The 16800-nt window shown below is 39.7% G+C and overlaps 1 protein-coding gene across 1 annotated transcript; it reads left to right on the top strand.

Moving 5' to 3' along the window:
* The first annotated feature begins 2088 nt into the window (after positions 1 to 2088).
* Positions 2089 to 13707, top strand: ppp1caa (protein phosphatase 1, catalytic subunit, alpha isozyme a). Its single transcript, XM_049561465.1, has 8 exons — positions 2089 to 2247; positions 2541 to 2650; positions 10258 to 10389; positions 10621 to 10851; positions 10945 to 11049; positions 11143 to 11366; positions 11657 to 11791; positions 12759 to 13707. Exons 2-8 carry the CDS (start codon positions 2596 to 2598, stop codon positions 12873 to 12875), a joined length of 999 nt encoding a protein of 332 aa, XP_049417422.1. The 5' UTR covers positions 2089 to 2247; positions 2541 to 2595; the 3' UTR covers positions 12876 to 13707.
* The last annotated feature ends 3093 nt before the right edge of the window (positions 13708 to 16800 follow it).

Genomic DNA, 16800 nt, shown 5'->3' with positions numbered 1-16800 from the left:
TCAAATTTGTACTTAAGGTGACTACTACCTGCTGATGATCCATATTTATATGTCAAATAAACTGGACAGTCAAGAACCTTTCATGCCATTAAAACAAACTGAAGATCAGTTGGCCTCATTAGTTTCTAGTTTCTTGTCATATTTGTTTAATTAGCAGATATGGTGCAACATTTACTGTTGTTTTCACATATATTTTTATCTGTTAATATGTTTCACTTTGTCCAGCTTTGTCGTCTTGGGTTTTAGCTATATGTCTATACTGAGAGCAACAAAAAACACTGAGTCATAGTCCTTGTGTGTGTTCACATACTTGTCCAGTAAAGCTGATTGTGATTACTTGAACAAATTTAATCCAGATGTTAGTGTTGAAATGTAACATTGTCTATCAATACATTCTCCCTGTTCAAACCCACAGAACTAAAGTTTCTGTTGATTCCAGCAAAGAACAGGGAAATGTGTCTGAAATTATGCACATTATTCATTTGTTCTATCAGCAACTATGACCAAAATTATCAAAAATAATTACAGATTTGAAGTTTATTTTGAGTTTCATTTAAACTGAAAACTATGAACCTGCCAAATGTGTTAACTACAGAGCTTTTAAGTTAGATTTCCTTTGGCTGTACAGGTGCTGCTCTGTGTTCAGCTTCAAGTGGGCAGGTTAATATCTCGGCTAACAAAAAGGCTGTCAAGACACTTAATGTCTGTGTTTCTCTCAAGGCCATCACTCTGATGAGCAATTAAATCAGTCATACACTGTCAATAACCCTGTAACACCAAACATCCACTGCCCCGATATTATAGATCATATTTTTACTTTACATAATCTGTCAATGTCAATGTAAATCCAGCATGCTGTACAGTAAATAAACATGCATACTGTACATGCACATGCTGTACATAATCACCCAGCCTATGTATATTCATTTAGTACTTATTTCTTTACACCAACTGTATGGTTTAAAACCTACAGAACACACAGACATTTCTTTTTTTATTGTATTTCTATTGTTGGCCATTGGTGCTTTTTATATATATTTATATAATACTTATATAAACAGCTATTCTTTCACATAGCCTGCAAGAGAGCATAATAGTCCTGTCTGTATCTTGCCTTTATTTGTCCTCCTGTTATGTCTGTTTATGTGTAAGTACAATGCCAAAAACCAAATCAAATTCCTTGCATTGTACCCAGGGGAATCGTAGTGGGGGGAAACTGGAGTTATTGGGAGTGGGGCCCTGAAAAGCCTGGAATGAAAATGTTGTTTTTGTTTGCAGTTTTTTTTTTTTTTTTTAAATTTCTAAGTAATTAGTGCCATTACTTAACAACATGTGGCTGAGTAATTTGGTCGAAGGATTAAACTTTGTATTTAAAAAAATAGTGAAAGCTCTCTGAGGACCCTCTCACCCTTTAAAGGCTCAAAATGGTTTAGTCTGCCCCTGTACTAGGAATCGTGAGCACTAATGTACACTGTGGTAACTTTCAAAACAGAAAAAAGTAAATGAAAAAGACTGGACGCAAACTGACTGTAAAAATAAAGTTTCAAAAGGTGCATAAGAAAGACATAGACCCAGAGAGGAAGGGTAGGGGGCCCACAGAGACTGCTTAGGCATAGGGACCAGACTTTGGTGCTACGCCCCTGTATGTATACCAACACATAGGCATCCAACAAAAGTGATTCTAATTATGATTTATAATATTTTTGTCTAGTGTGATATACCCCTGGCTCTTTTGTTGTTGTTCTATTTGTATACTGTTTCCTGTATACTGAATCAGCATTATTTAGTCTAACTAAAATTACATATATATATGAAAATGAAAAAATAGCCTAAATAAAGCCCATTTTCAAAAAAAAAGGTCAGATGTATAAGCTTGTGTAGGTGTACGCTGCAGTTCCATTTCTAAACACTTGGCGGTGCACTTTAAGCTCTCACTTCAGTCTCCATTGATACTGTTGTAAACGGCTGGGGGAGGTGCTTAAAAGACGGACCCAACACGCGTCCAATCAAATGTGAGATTCCCCCAGGATGGACCAATCATCTTCTGAGAAACGTGTGCGGAGCTCCGTTTGATTCAGCCTCTTACGTTACCGTAGCCTCTTCGGTAGACACGGCCCTCTTTTAAAGTTCCTGGGGGAAGAGTGAAGGGAACCGGACAAACCGAAGGAAAGGGGCCAAGATTGAGCTCAAAGGATAATTATTCATACATTATTTACCCAGGAGGACTGCCGTTAAACCGAAGACAAGGTTCGGGGACATTATGTTTGATTACAAGTTATATTACATACCTAACGTTAGCTAACTAGCCATTCAGTCATGCTCCTGCTAGTTTATATGGGGCGCTGACGTTACTTGGCTAGTAGCTACCTAGTTAGCTTGGTTAGCTCAGGCTCGCAGAAGCTCATTCATTGTTAGATTCTGCTAACATTGCTCGATTAGCTATTGCGAGGCGCTCGCTAGCTAACCCATGTGAATTCAAACGTACACCATGACTAATTACCAGTGTCCGTCTCTTTTGCTCTCTGTTTTTTAAACCTAAGGTGCTACACGGAAACCAAGGTCTTGACTGCCCGAGAACGTCAGAAAATAAAGAAAATGGCGGAGCCAGACAAATTAAACATCGACTCTATAATTCAGCGTCTCTTGGAAGGTGAGGAGCATCAAACCCACTGTGTAGCAATGTACTTAATTTACACTATTGTGTATTTTCTTTGTAGTGGGATGGGTAATATATAGTAGGTAAATCGGCCAAAGTTAAAGGTATGCTGTAGAAGCGTTAGCCTACTTAAGGTTCCTGTGCTCTCCAGCCCGATGGTTGGATATGGATGAAAAATCTTAGCCAAATCAAACCTGCTCTTCACACATTGTTTAGCCAACGTTATATGTGCATATTGCATTTTTATTATAGCCGCCTATTTCTGTTTTCATTAGAATACACTGTTACCGTGTTGTCTGAAAATCAAAGGGAAATCGGTGACGTGAGAGAGTGAAGTACCACCAAAAAAGAAGGCACATCACACATATATTTTACGCAAATGACACCTTACACCATCCATTATTGGCTTAGGGTGTATTATATTTGATGCATTAGCTTTTTCATAAAAGAGATAATGATTTCTTACGTGTTTTTCAGTTCAGAATAAGAGAAATAGCCTGTTTGAGTAATCACTGTTATTAGTTGGGGGATTTGAAAGTGGCTATTTGCAGTATGGCAGTAAGGGATTGCTTTGACTTGTTGCTGTTTGCATTCTTTGACACTGGCTTACTGTAAGAACAGTCTTGTAAACACAGTTTTCTCAACCCCATTTGTAGCCCCCTTTTCCCACCAGAGCTTGTCAGTTGCATGGGTGGATTGTTGTTGTGCTCTGTTTTGCAGCTGAGGATCTGATTACAATTTGCAGCCACAACCTTCCCCAGAGTGACTTGTTAATGAGGTGTACAAACAAAGATGCTTTGATTGGCATAGCTCACTGTAATACTGTGTGAAACTGCTGTTTGGCCCTCTAGGCTCCTCCACCAGTGTTTATTTTAAGCAATATATAGACTGCTTACGTCATTCTTTTTCATTTTGTGTGCTCCCGGTGAAAAATAACATTTACGTAAGTACCTAGCCTATATTAGGACACTATAATTAATTTTTATGTTGTAACTGTAAAGCATCTTGTGCCTAAATGATTGACGTTTTTAAAAAAAAATACAACAGTATGATTTTGTAAAAAAGAAACATTTAACATTATGTAGGCAGATTCGGAGTGATTGGTAATCTGTACTGGCTGTACAAATCTGACACGAACTATTGCTCCTATGCCCAATGTGTGGAGACAGATTTGTTATGGTTGGAAGTGTGTGTGTGTGTGTGTGTGTGTGTGTGTGTGTGTGTGTGTGTGTGTGTGTGTGTGTCTGACAGAAAACAAGGCTGTTTTATCTTCATATCCACATGATGATTGTGTAACAGGAGCCCTGTGGACATCAAACAGAAGCATAAATCTCTTCAGAACCAACTGTACAGTTCATCTAAAGAGCACAAGAAATAATGTTGTGACCTCTGTAGTTGCCCTTGTGAAGCAAGTACACAGGGTATGGGGTGTGGAATGGGCTGTTGCACACTGATGTGTTTTTCCCCTATGGAACAGTTGGTGTACATACTTATTTGTGTGCATGTTTCCCAGGAGCAGCATCATGCATGTTGGGTGGGGGACTTGTGGCCTTAACAAAATGTGATTCATAAAAATTGTGCCTTAAGTCACAGTATCAGAAAATATTTTGGGTGTGAAAGTTTGGGTACAGAAAATGTTCTTGGGCCTAACACAAATTTGATGTAAGCCTTCTGTTTATGTACATTCGCAAATATAGGACCTTCATGATCGGCCTAAGCTGAGCTGGTGGAGGTGATTGGAATTATTTGCAAATATGCATGTGCCTCTTGGGAGTTTGACTTTGACTGTGGACCCAGCCTGCTGTGCTGTGTTTTGGACATGGATTGTTATACTTGGGCTGTGATAAGGTTGTCTGCCAAATGCAGGGGAAGACAAACAAGCCTGATAGTGGCAGTATTTATATCCTCTTATGTAACTCACTTGACCTTTTTTTTGCCTGCATTTGTGGTTTTATTGCTGAGAATAACCACTCGCCGGTTAACATTACTATTGTATTCGTCTACACTGTTCAACACTTGTGAAGAACACTTGCCTCCTTATAGGTGCTGCATCATAAGATTGATAAATTACTGTATATCCAACACCAGCTCAGTCTCCTTTGGAGACACCAAGGTAACCCTCGTGCTTGCTGACTGTGTTTCGAGACCAAGCCAATTAAATGTGTTTGGATAATGAGCAGTTTCAATTGGATTACTTGTGTAGAGCTAGAGCTACGTGAACCCTGGGAGTGTGTGTTGCTAATAGCATGTCTGGAGAGCGTGACATCACATAAGCTCAGTCAGAACACCCAGCACTGAGTCAGGAGTGCAGGACCAAACCAACTGTTGATTCCAGCACTCCCGGCAACCCAGTGGCTTTACTGTTGTGCTGGTCCAGCTCTTTGTTTTCTGCCCCCTGATCAGTCTAGTGGAAAGCCTTTTGTCTGTACCCCTTTTTAAACTTGCTGTTGCCCACTGGCTATATGGCTAACTTTGGAGTAAGCTCTGTCAGGGCTTAGCCTTCTGTAATCCAGGTTTAAAGTGACAAGCAGCACTGCCGTATTTATTTATACCTACTTTTCACTTGCTTTTAGTTTCTGCTTTAGTATAGTGCATCCATTTGTTGATTTCGACTCTCCCCCACCCTCTCCAAGTGCCTTGCAAGCACTACTAAAACTGGATCTGTTTTCCTGAGAGATGGTCTGTAATTAAGTGCCAAGTTCTCTGCTTGTCATCACATTTCACAAGGAGTGAAGGGCATTTGTTATTTGCTCAAATTATGATTTGTTGCTCGGACACACTTGATCACTTCACCTGTTTCGTATAAATACAAGCAAATGTTAGTTTGACAATTATTTTTCAGTAACACCGTGATACAGACAATCAAAGTTTATCTAGTTAACCTGCAGAAAGTCGTGAGATGTCGATTCCCAAACTGTTTACATGTCATTAAATCATCCTCCATCTCAGTAATTTAGTGTCATTAATTGTATAATAACTGTAATAAATTAAATCAGGACTTTGTATTTCACAAGTTAATCTGATCACTTGCAAAACTGGTGTTTTGTGTTGGAAGTACTCTCTCTGGTACATGAAATCAAGGGTTCTGTATTCACATGGAAACTGCTTGACCAATCACCGGAAACTGTCTGATCAGTCGCAAGTGTTTCTTTCGTGCACGCTGTTATTGACGGCTCCCTGCTTCACAGTTGTCGTGGAGATAAAAGCATTTTCACCACAAAGGAAACCTGCAAGTGTAATGAAGCAGCATGTTGTACATAGAGACTGAATCCTTGTTTGTGTGAATGCTGCTCTGGTGACTGGCTCTGGTAGTGTAATCATTTTAGTCAAACTTTGCTTCATGCAGGGTGGCCGCAGGTCCTTCTCAAAAGTCCTTAAAGTATTACATTTGGTTCTAGAAATTTAAGGTCGTAAAATTTTTTAAAGTCTTATTTTTACTTGTAAGAGGTCTTGGATTTTGAGATGACACTCACTATCTGAGACATATAAGAATACCACATCAAACCACCCTGTATTACTGCATCTACTAAGCAGTATATGTTTTATTACTGTTTGTTTATTTTATTCCTATTATTTTTGTGGATTTGCTTGTCACAGTTGGGCAAAGTTTGAAGAAATTTGGCTCTTAGATGAAAAGTACCAGGAATGGTCAGCTGTAGGAGGTTGCGATTTGGAGGTGACTTGCAAGATGTGCTGCAAAGCTTTTAAACTTGTGACAATGGGAGTTAAAGCAGTTCCATATAAAAACAGATAAGCACTGACACCTCTGGAAAAGATTCAGCACCACTACATCGTCAGCTCTTGTCGGATTACAGACTGGTAGAGCCAGACCAAGTGTTTCCTGACCACCAATGAGACGGGAACATTTTCTTACTCCCTTCACTATTCGCCACTCCCCAGCTGAGGATTTATTAGATAGATTTAAGGTTATGTCAAGCAAAGAAAGCCTGTTATCAGATCAGAACGCTACTACTACTTTTAATTTACTTAATAGTGATTTACTGATTTACACATGAAACGATGAGTTAAAAGTAAATTTTGTTTAAAAGTGTGTTTTATTTAATAGTAAACAGTAAGTGTGGCCTATTTTATTGTGTAACTTCACTGCTAAAATGCCAGGCTGGAACCCAGCTCACCATGTAACATGCCATTAAAATGGTGTGGTAGGTCTACACTCAGTTGCAAGTTTATAAGTCCTGCAATAAATGCCACTGTCATGAAATAATGTTCAGTTTTTGTTGCAGCTGTTTTAAAGAGGTGGAGGTCGTGGTTTACACTGGTGAGGAATTGTGTGGCGTTGCACTGAAGGGTGTTTTTATAATTTTGTCTGCCCCAAACTACAGCATCGAAAGTGATCATAAAATCTAACACCTCTCTATAAAAGTTCAATAAAAACTGAGCATTGCGATCAAAACAAAATTGTTAACTTGCAGTTCCTCCAGTATGTGTATTTGATATTTTTACCTGTTGCACACATGTTGCTGTAAATTATATTGACTTCTTTTTTAATTGTTGGTCAGAGTAGTTTGAAGACATATCTTTGGGTTCCAGACACCTTTTGGGAATTTGTTTTATTGATTAACTTTCATTTTCTAACATTTTAATAACTTAGTAACTTTCAGCTCTCGTCCTCTGTACTGAGGTGTCTTATCTGCATTTATTCTTTTTATTGGATGGATGGCTACATATACCACACCTCTGTCAATGTTTGTTGTGCAGTGGAAATGGCATTCATTTTTTTCTTTGTTTAGGTCTTAAAAAGTCTTCATTTGATTTTATAAAAGTGTGTAGCCACCTTGTGATGAGGTTAAACAGATTTCCAATGAAGGAAGTAGGGTACATTTGAAATATGTTTTAGGTTAGTGTTGCATAGTTACAGTGTGAAAGTGGGGGTTGTTTTTTTGTTAGTGTTGAACTGGAATATCTTGTTTATGGGTTGGACAACTACCATGAGTAATTGGTATCTTAATTTTTGCCTGTGCTTCCGAATCTTGCAGGAAGAAGGAAGGACAATTACAAGACCTAATGTTGCGAAACAAATCTAGATTGAATAGAACTGGAATTCTGCCATCATTATTCACCCTTGATCTGCGTCACTTTGATTGTCACTTGTAGGTGGAAGCAGTTGTCCGTTTATTGGTGTGTTAACTGGTGAACACCTAACAACTGTCAAGTCAGTCCCATAAACATATATATAAGAGAGTGCTCTGTTCACACCCCAGCCTGAAAAAAATTGTCACTGAGACAGTTGTCTGGCAGGTCTGTCTCTCCACCTCATGTACATTACCTGTTCTGTAGGCTGTGATACGGTCTGTTGGTTGGAAATGAGACTCCTCATTAGTAGGATTGTACAGTTTGTGTTGGGATCTGCTTTGGCATCAAGCAGCAGCACATGTAGGAATGGGGGTCTGATTGATTCTGTCAGTGATACAAACAAACCAAATTCCAAACTCCATCAGGGGCAGTCTTGCATAAGGCTGCAGCAGACACACAGTCCCTGAGATGTAGTCACATGGCATCATGTACACAGCCTACAGCTGGCCTGTCGGTGCAAATATTTTATCTGAATACTGAACATGATACTTATTATTAAATATTCAAACAATATTTAAACACATTCACAACGTTTACCTGGCAGTGTGTAATAAAATAAACACAGAGAAAATGAGGTGGGTATACCCCGTATACCTGTGTATACCCTCCACCACACCACTGAGCAGTAGTGATACTTTGATATTTAAGCGATATTTAAGCAATATCACACGAGAGGGAGTGATGTTGTACTGTGATATCGTCACGGCTGTGATTCGGTCGTAGGCACGAGGCCGCAGGCCTTATACAACAGTTCAACAATTAAATAAGCAAGGCTGATTAAGAAATGTTGAAAAATGAGGACAAAATAGATAATTTAAGCATTTTATTTGTCTTCCGCCAACAAAAATAGTTCCCTCAGGACTCCGCTGTCACCGTTGCTATGTAACGCAAACATGGTGCGCCAGGCACTTACTCTTTATACACATTTATCTGCACATTTCCATTAATTGTGCAGCCGGTGAAATACGTCTCTGGTGACTGCATGGTGGACTGTCGCTTCACAGGCACAGCCGACTCTGCCTTCTGATCTGACAGTATGTTGCTTTTCTCCAAGTCATTGAGCTCCGCTGATGAAACACTGACAAACCTGGATGTGTGCTCAGATGGATTCAGCTTCTCCTCTCCCTCATCTTCCTCTGATGACCATTCATAGTTCAGTTCAAAACTTATTTTAGAAAATAAATCCATATTTTTGGCTGTTTGACAGTGGATGAATTAATTAGCCTACAACGCAACTGCTGACCTAACTGACACTAACCGTCAGTTTTGATTTGATTGTTGATTGCAATCAGCTGTGAGGCGGAGTGATACATACACAGTGAAAAAACCGTGATGTTGTACTCCAATATCATCACGGTTTTACTGTCTCTCGACCAATCAGATTGCAGGGCCGGAACTAACTGTTGTATAATTATTTATAAGATGGTTACTACATATACCTGGCAAACACAGCAACAAAAAATGCAATATTTTATTGATAACAAATCCTCAGTCTTCTGCCAAACTAAGTAGTTCTTCAGTGTAATTAAAATTTGAGAATGTCTGCGAGACTACCAGCTCCTTTTTCCAAGAGATATTTCTCTCTTGCTGTCATTCACATCTCACTCCTACCTTTTCTAGCATTAGAGCCATGACAACATGTGTGAATGTAAGGCATAATTTGTCAGGAAAATAAGCAGGGTTCTTGTTCAAGGCTTTATCATGATTTGTGTTTGGCTCCATTTAGAGTGTGTGGTAAGTGTGAAAAAGCATGACAAGGAGAGACTTGACAAACCTGCTGAATTCTTAAGATTGCATCCGTGAAAGTAGCCGGATGCCAGAAACAGAATGTTATCTTCATTATTACATGATAAGTACAGTTTATAGTTGATTTAATTATATATTACAACCTGTTTCTTGTCCTTTATTTTATATGTGGAACAGTGTTATTACAGTCCATGGTGTGTCATTCTTTGTTTCCTAACAGTGCATATTAAGTGAGTCCTAATTACGTGTTTGCAATGTCTTTGCAGTAGCTATATTGGCTAGAAGGGGGATGTGGGTTTCATGCTTTCTCCTAGCTTGGGTCTGAACTGCCACCTAAACAGAAAGACAGGCCTTTGAGGCTGACAATGTCAGGCTAGTTTCCACTGATCAGGTTTTCTCAGATGCGGCATGCTGCACAGACTCATCTTGTTTTGTGGTTTGTTAAAAATGTATCTAGTATTAGAAACTTATGTTCTCCAAAACTTGGTGTGCAATGTATAATATGACCTCTGAATAACGTGGTTACCTGCTGAAGTGGCTGTAAGACCAGTCTACTAACAGAATTTGCCAGCTTGTGGCTGGTGGGAGGTGTTTACTTCCCAGTCTGATGGTCTGGCTTAAAATCTGAGGATCACGTCTTATTGCTGTGCCTAATGCCCTTCTTCATTCAGACTTTCTTACAGGCCCGAGCACAGGTGTGTCTTTGTGGTGTTACTTCATCCTTCATAAATATCTGTCCCCTTTTTCTCCCTTTTTTTCAGTCAAGGGCTCTCGACCAGGGAAGAATGTCCAGCTGACAGAGAGTGAGATCCGTGGCCTTTGCCTGAAGTCCCGTGAAATCTTTCTGAGCCAGCCAATCCTGCTTGAACTAGAGGCACCCCTCAAAATCTGTGGTGAGTTTTAATGAGCGTCAATAATGCATCACGACCAAGTTTAAAATACCATAAAGTCTAAGATGTTACACCTCAGACTGACTGATGCAAGAGAAGATGATCACCTGAGGTTTTGCTCATGATTTGGTAGACAGTTTGCTCATCTGTAATTGCCGGTTGTATCAGTTGATAAGCACCCAGTATCAGCGTAAGTGTGGTGTTTTGATTGCACTCCTCTGCTGCCCTCTGCAGGTGATGTCCATGGCCAGTACTATGATCTGCTCCGGCTGTTTGAATATGGAGGCTTCCCCCCAGAAAGCAACTACCTGTTCCTGGGTGACTATGTAGACAGAGGGAAGCAGTCACTGGAGACTATCTGCCTGCTTCTAGCCTACAAGATCAAATATCCAGAGAATTTTTTCTTGCTGCGTGGGAACCACGAATGCGCTTCTATTAATCGAATCTACGGTTTTTATGATGAGTGTAAGTGCAGAGTGCTTTTGTACATTGGAAAAATGCTAAATCTTTTCTCTTAGCTGTTGCACTAAATTCTCATGTCTCCTGTGTTGTTGGCAGGTAAGCGACGGTATAACATTAAACTGTGGAAGACCTTCACAGACTGCTTCAACTGTTTACCTGTGGCTGCCATCGTAGATGAAAAAATCTTTTGCTGTCATGGAGGTAGGCGTTGTTAATATAAGGTGTTATGAACATGAAGTGATGCATATTAGATAATAAGAACCAGACTAAGCTTGGTGCATGGTTTCTTTCCAGGCCTCTCTCCTGATCTTCAGTCTATGGAGCAGATCCGCAGAGTAATGCGACCCACAGACGTGCCTGATCAGGGTTTGTTGTGCGACCTGCTGTGGGCAGACCCAGACAAAGATGTGCTGGGCTGGGGTGAAAACGACCGTGGTGTCTCCTTCACATTCGGGGCAGATGTGGTGGCCAAATTTTTGCACAAACACGACATGGACCTAATATGCAGGGCACATCAGGTAATGTTTAGCCAGGAGGCCTTGTGCCCCTGCCAGCTGAGGCTGTGGGACGTGCATTTGTCCTCTTTCGTTGCTTATGACAGAAATAGTAGTGTACCAGTATTTATTTCAGTTCTTTAGATTTAAGCTAAACAACATCAAAGATTCATTTCAAGATAGAAAGATTAGTTGAAAATCTGAATCTGTGTTGCTTGGACTTATACCAACAAGCAAGTCATTGACTGACTTGTTCATTTTCTTGCTTCTGTTTTATTGTCTGTGGTATTGACTGTGGTATTTTTTTTCCTCAGGTGGTAGAAGACGGTTATGAGTTTTTTGCAAAGAGGCAACTCGTCACCTTATTCTCTGCTCCCAACTACTGTGGAGAGTTTGACAATGCCGGTGCCATGATGAGTGTGGATGAGACACTCATGTGCTCCTTCCAGGTGTGTAAAACAGAGCCTGCGTTTGTACTTTTTATTTTGTGATGAAACAGATTTGTATCTGCTGTATGTTTTTGCTACATGAGTTTTGTTGTGACCAGTGTCAAACAAAACGTATACATTACGGGGCATTAAAGGGTGGGTCCATCTGTGTTCTTTGAAATGGAAACTCCCACACAGCTATTAGCAAAAAGCAGTGACGTAGGTTACAGCGCAGATGCACTTCTCCCACATTGCCCTTCGCTGACAGTGCGAGGTGGAAGATGGTGCTAATTTATTATTATTATTATTATTAAACCTTTATTTTAACAGGTGAAGACACACTGAGATTCATTATAATACATTTGTACTGTATAAACACATTTGTAGATCCACAGTGTATTACTCACAGTAGATGTGGTTTCCACACCTCAAGTTTGGAGAAGCAGACAGGAGTACCAGGGCACAGAATGTAAGCAGTGAACTGCTGTGGACGCCTCTTTAGTTCGGTTCTGAAAGTCACACTATAGCACAAACTAACTCACAAAACAAAAAGCAGAGACTCCTTTTTTCTGTGATGTAAAAATTACGGTTTCTGTTAAAAAAGACAGCCCTTAATGATCCGAAACTGAAGCTGTTAAATCACCCTCTTCAAAACCACCACACTCAGAAACAGGAACTTTGCGGAGTTGCTGGACAACCGCCAACTCAATAATTTGTTTGCATTATTGTGTGACTTTCAGAACCAAGTACACAGGTTTATATGTAGCAGCAACACCGTGCAGTAACCTATTTCAGATCATGTTTCAGGGGGGTTCTGAAAAAGGTTTTAGAAGGGTTTGGGGAAATAGCATTTTGACTCCAACACATATGACCAAAGTTAGAATTAGAATGACCATGATTAGAAAAAAGTCAGATGGGTTTCTATTGTCACTCATTACCAAGGTTGTGTCGACCAAACTAAATAAGAATTTCTTTTTATTTCCCACAGATTCTGAAGCCAGCAGACAAGAAATTGTATCCTTATGGCGGAGGGGCAGGAATGGGATCTGGGAGGCCAGTCACCCCCCCACGAAATTCAGCCAAGGCCGCCAAGGCCAAGAAATAACAGCCGCTGGACCCCCCTCCCACAACCTGCCACCCACCCTCCCCGTCCGCCCAACGCTCTTTTTTCCTCTACCTCCCAAACTTGTTTCTCCCTCGTCACCAAACGGCAACAAAGCAGACAAGTGTCCAGGGTTCAATCATGTTTCTTCTCGCTCGAAAACTATTTTTTAACTGTTTGGCTGTTTGCGTGCACTTTTGAGAGTGTGTAAAAAGAAAAAAAAGTGAGAATGATACAGAGGGAATTGCTGTATTCTGTATGTATGTTTTTATTTTCTTCCTCCTGTACCCTCTGTTCTGTTCTCCTGTCATTTTATAGAGATGGCTTTGTGCCCATCTGTGATGTAATTTCCAACTTGGGTGCAGGGGAGGAGGGGAAGGGGCAGAGAGAAAGAGGAGCCTTTGCTGTTTATGTTAAGGCCCTGCACTGTTTAATGCTAAACACAAGCTTTTGTACATCCTGTTTCGGAGGTCTGTGTGTATGTCTGTGTGATGGGTGGGGAGGGGGCGGACGGATGGGGGGGTTTGCACTGTCAAACGGTAACGGCACATACCACACGCGCACACATACACACACACACGCACACACACACACACATTGGGCACACAGGCGGATATACAGTATGTGCAGGTGAATCCCTGAATCAAATGGATTCACAATAAAATATTTTTTTCTCTCTTCCTTTTTGAAAGCCAATGATTTAAGAACAGTCATGGATGTGAAGGTTTTTTTGTAGATACATGAAATCAACATGGTTTGATTTCTTTTCCTTTTCTTGTTTTTGTTTTTAGTTCACTGAAAGCTGAAGATGAATAAAAATAACCATTTATTTGAATCATGCCATCATCACTTTGTGTTTGCCATTGCTTTGTCATGTTTGTCAGCGACCTTTGCCGTGCACCGTGGCTGCGCTTTTTCTTTTAAGTGTGAAAGCTTGAATTGGCAATACAGCAGCGCAAAGAGATGTCTTATAGGAGGGACTCACTAAAATGTAAAAGCTGGAAAGTGTCATTTTAGCCCAGTTTATACTTAGAAAGGGGCATCTCATGTGTTGCTTCAGTGTGATTTAGCCAAAGAAGATGTTAGGTGACTGTAAGCGAGGACAGCCAAAAGCTGCTCTCAGAACCAGAGGTTACCTGTTTGTATCACAAAAAATAGATATTTGATTAGGAATCCCTTCAATGCAAAATGTCTATTTTTTATAATGAAGTTGGATGATTATGAAGTACACGTTAACGAAGCTTAGCAGGGATACTTGCAGGAACAGGAAGTGAATGGCTCTGTCACTGAGCTTGTGTTGTTCAATAATCCTCACACATAATACTGTATCACCATGTGCCGTCGATATGTTGCACAAGTAGATACCACTATTTAGCTGGCATTTAATCTGTATTGAACTTTAACACTGCATACTCGATAGAGAAAGTGGGTTGAAGGTTTTCCACATTCTTCTGTGATCAAAGGCGAATACTCTTAAAGGGAGATGCACGGTGAATCATTGCTCTAAACTTTCTGGTTCCAAGTGCTCTAGACAAGATCACTTGAGCCCGTCATGAAACAAAGAGTGGGCTTCTTTAAATCTAAACCCACACTGACTGAGGGTTGCATGCAGGCTACAGCGAGGAACACGAGCACTAAAGACAGCTCTGTTTGGATGGAAATGAGTAATAGACCACATGTCTGACAGCTGTCCTTGATGGAGAATCTGAGCACAAACTCATTGTTTTACTGTGAGACAAACAGATAATACACTCAAGGTAATCATGTATAGCAAAGTCCCAGTGAATCTACCTTAACGTTCAGGTAATTACTAGGTGAACAGCTACCACTGTACAGCAATTAGTCAATAATTTTTGTATGCTTCTTAGATTGTGCTATGTAAAATATATCGGCAAGAATTTAGAAGTGCTTGCATCGCTTGTGACGGCAGTCATCTTTCTGAGTTGCTTTGTTTTGGCAGCCTGCTGTTGAAATAAGCATAAAGAGCCATAGAGTGAAATAAATCACTTTTAAAAGACTATTAAAGTAGATCCTGTGACAACTGTGAACCCTCAAAGAACACAGTCACCCTGACTGGATTCACATCCAAAAAGACATTTTTTGCTCTTTTATATGGACCCCTTTTTTTTTTTTTTTTTTTTTAAAAAAAAGACCAATCTCCACAAAACACATACAGTAATGTCACCTATGGGCCATTTTGCATTTCCTTTACCGTGCATTATGTTGGCAAACAGGGTGTCCCCAGTGAACGCAGTCCACAGGCTGTTGCAACTGGTGAAAAAATATTTCTTTCCACAGTGTTTCAGGTTTTCTCACTGCCCATTTCTAATAACCCCAAACACGCTTTCCCCCGATTACATAATCAGTGTGTCTGGCTTGATTTGTCTGCTGCCTGTCCTCATTCTTCAGCCCTCTGTCCAAGTATGAACACATGCAGCTCTTCACATTGCTAAGGCAGTAAATATTGGTCGAGTTAAGTGCAGTGCATCAGCACATACTTAAGCAGAGGGTGGGGAGGCTGGAATTCAGCTGTCACCCTGCACCACCGTCCTCCCTCCATTATCTCAGCAAGAGGTTTTCAACTCAGTACCTCAGAAAATAAATGGGTTTTTTTTCTTTTTTTAATCAAATCAGTGTAAGTAAGCTTTATCCAAAATTCTGCCTGCTTTCTAATAAATTACATACAGTGCAACTAACTGCATCAGATACTGTGTAGGAGAGGGCAGGCGGAAAAAAAGAAAAAAAAAATCATTGGACCTCATTGTGTGCTCATGATCAATTCACATCCAGTAAGATCAACTCAGGAAGTGAAATATAAATTTAAATAAATGGGAATATATGAGGAAATCATTTATATTCATTTACTAAGAAAAATACATCAATAATCATTATTACAGGATATTCACACGTCATAACTTGCAGTCTTTGCTCACATTTTAAGGTGGCCAAACTGAAATGAGCTGAGCCCAACATGCTGGTGGGGAACAGTGTTATAGTGATCTGTCATTTTCATTTGGTTGATATGATGTAGAAAGAGATCTGAAAATGTACAGAAATGTTTTTCAGTCTTTTAGGATAATAGAAAAAAGTTAAAGCTTGAGCGCTATGATCTTGTGGAGACTGTGTCCAAAGGGTATATCGTGTCCTCAACAATGCAAAACAATGAAGTGGTTCCTGTAAGAGATAATATAAACATTATGGAACTTGTAGATCTCTGTCTTCTGAATAAAAGGTCCAATAAAGGCCACTTTAATTTCCATCTCCATAGCTGTACAAACCTCTGCTTACGACATGTTTTGTTACTCTATATTTACTGTTGTTTTTACCTCTAAGAATCTGGTCTTTTTTGTTTAATATTGTTTTTACTGACAAATTTAACGCTAGATACTGCAAGCTTATTAGTGTAGGATTTTTTAATCAATCAGGGATGTTTTGCACCATGCACTGTCGCTGGGTAGATATGAAATGATTAGATTGTTACAATTCAAATAAAAAGAAACGACAGAAATTAACAGTATTTTTTATTTTGTTTGTTTTTGAATTAATCACAAATTGTCTCTGTTACAAGGTAGAAATAAAACATAGAATTTGTATATTTGTGTCTGGGTTTTCTTTCCACGTGTTTCTGACTGCAACCTGAGATGTTGAATTTTATTGTTTCCTTGAGGAAAAAATGTCTACAGAAACCTAAACCATGACAACTAGAGTAATACGTACATATAATAACAGATAGTAAAAGTATGTTAAAGAAGAAATTATTAAAAAACAAAACAGGAAAGAAAAGATAAAGAAAGATAAATAAATATTGCAAATTCACACAACAGTTTCCCAGCACCTACATATATCCCTGTGTTCCCACCCCCACTTTGTTTCACTCCCACAGGCTAGATACTATAAACATACTGTGTGTAAGGCACGTCTAAGGCAC

Source organism: Epinephelus fuscoguttatus, linkage group LG19, assembly GCF_011397635.1.
Source record: "Epinephelus fuscoguttatus linkage group LG19, E.fuscoguttatus.final_Chr_v1".
Classification (NCBI taxonomy): domain Eukaryota; kingdom Metazoa; phylum Chordata; class Actinopteri; order Perciformes; family Serranidae; genus Epinephelus; species Epinephelus fuscoguttatus.
The sequence above is the reverse complement of the archived record's forward strand: the minus strand, read 5'-3'. Positions and strand labels throughout refer to the sequence as shown.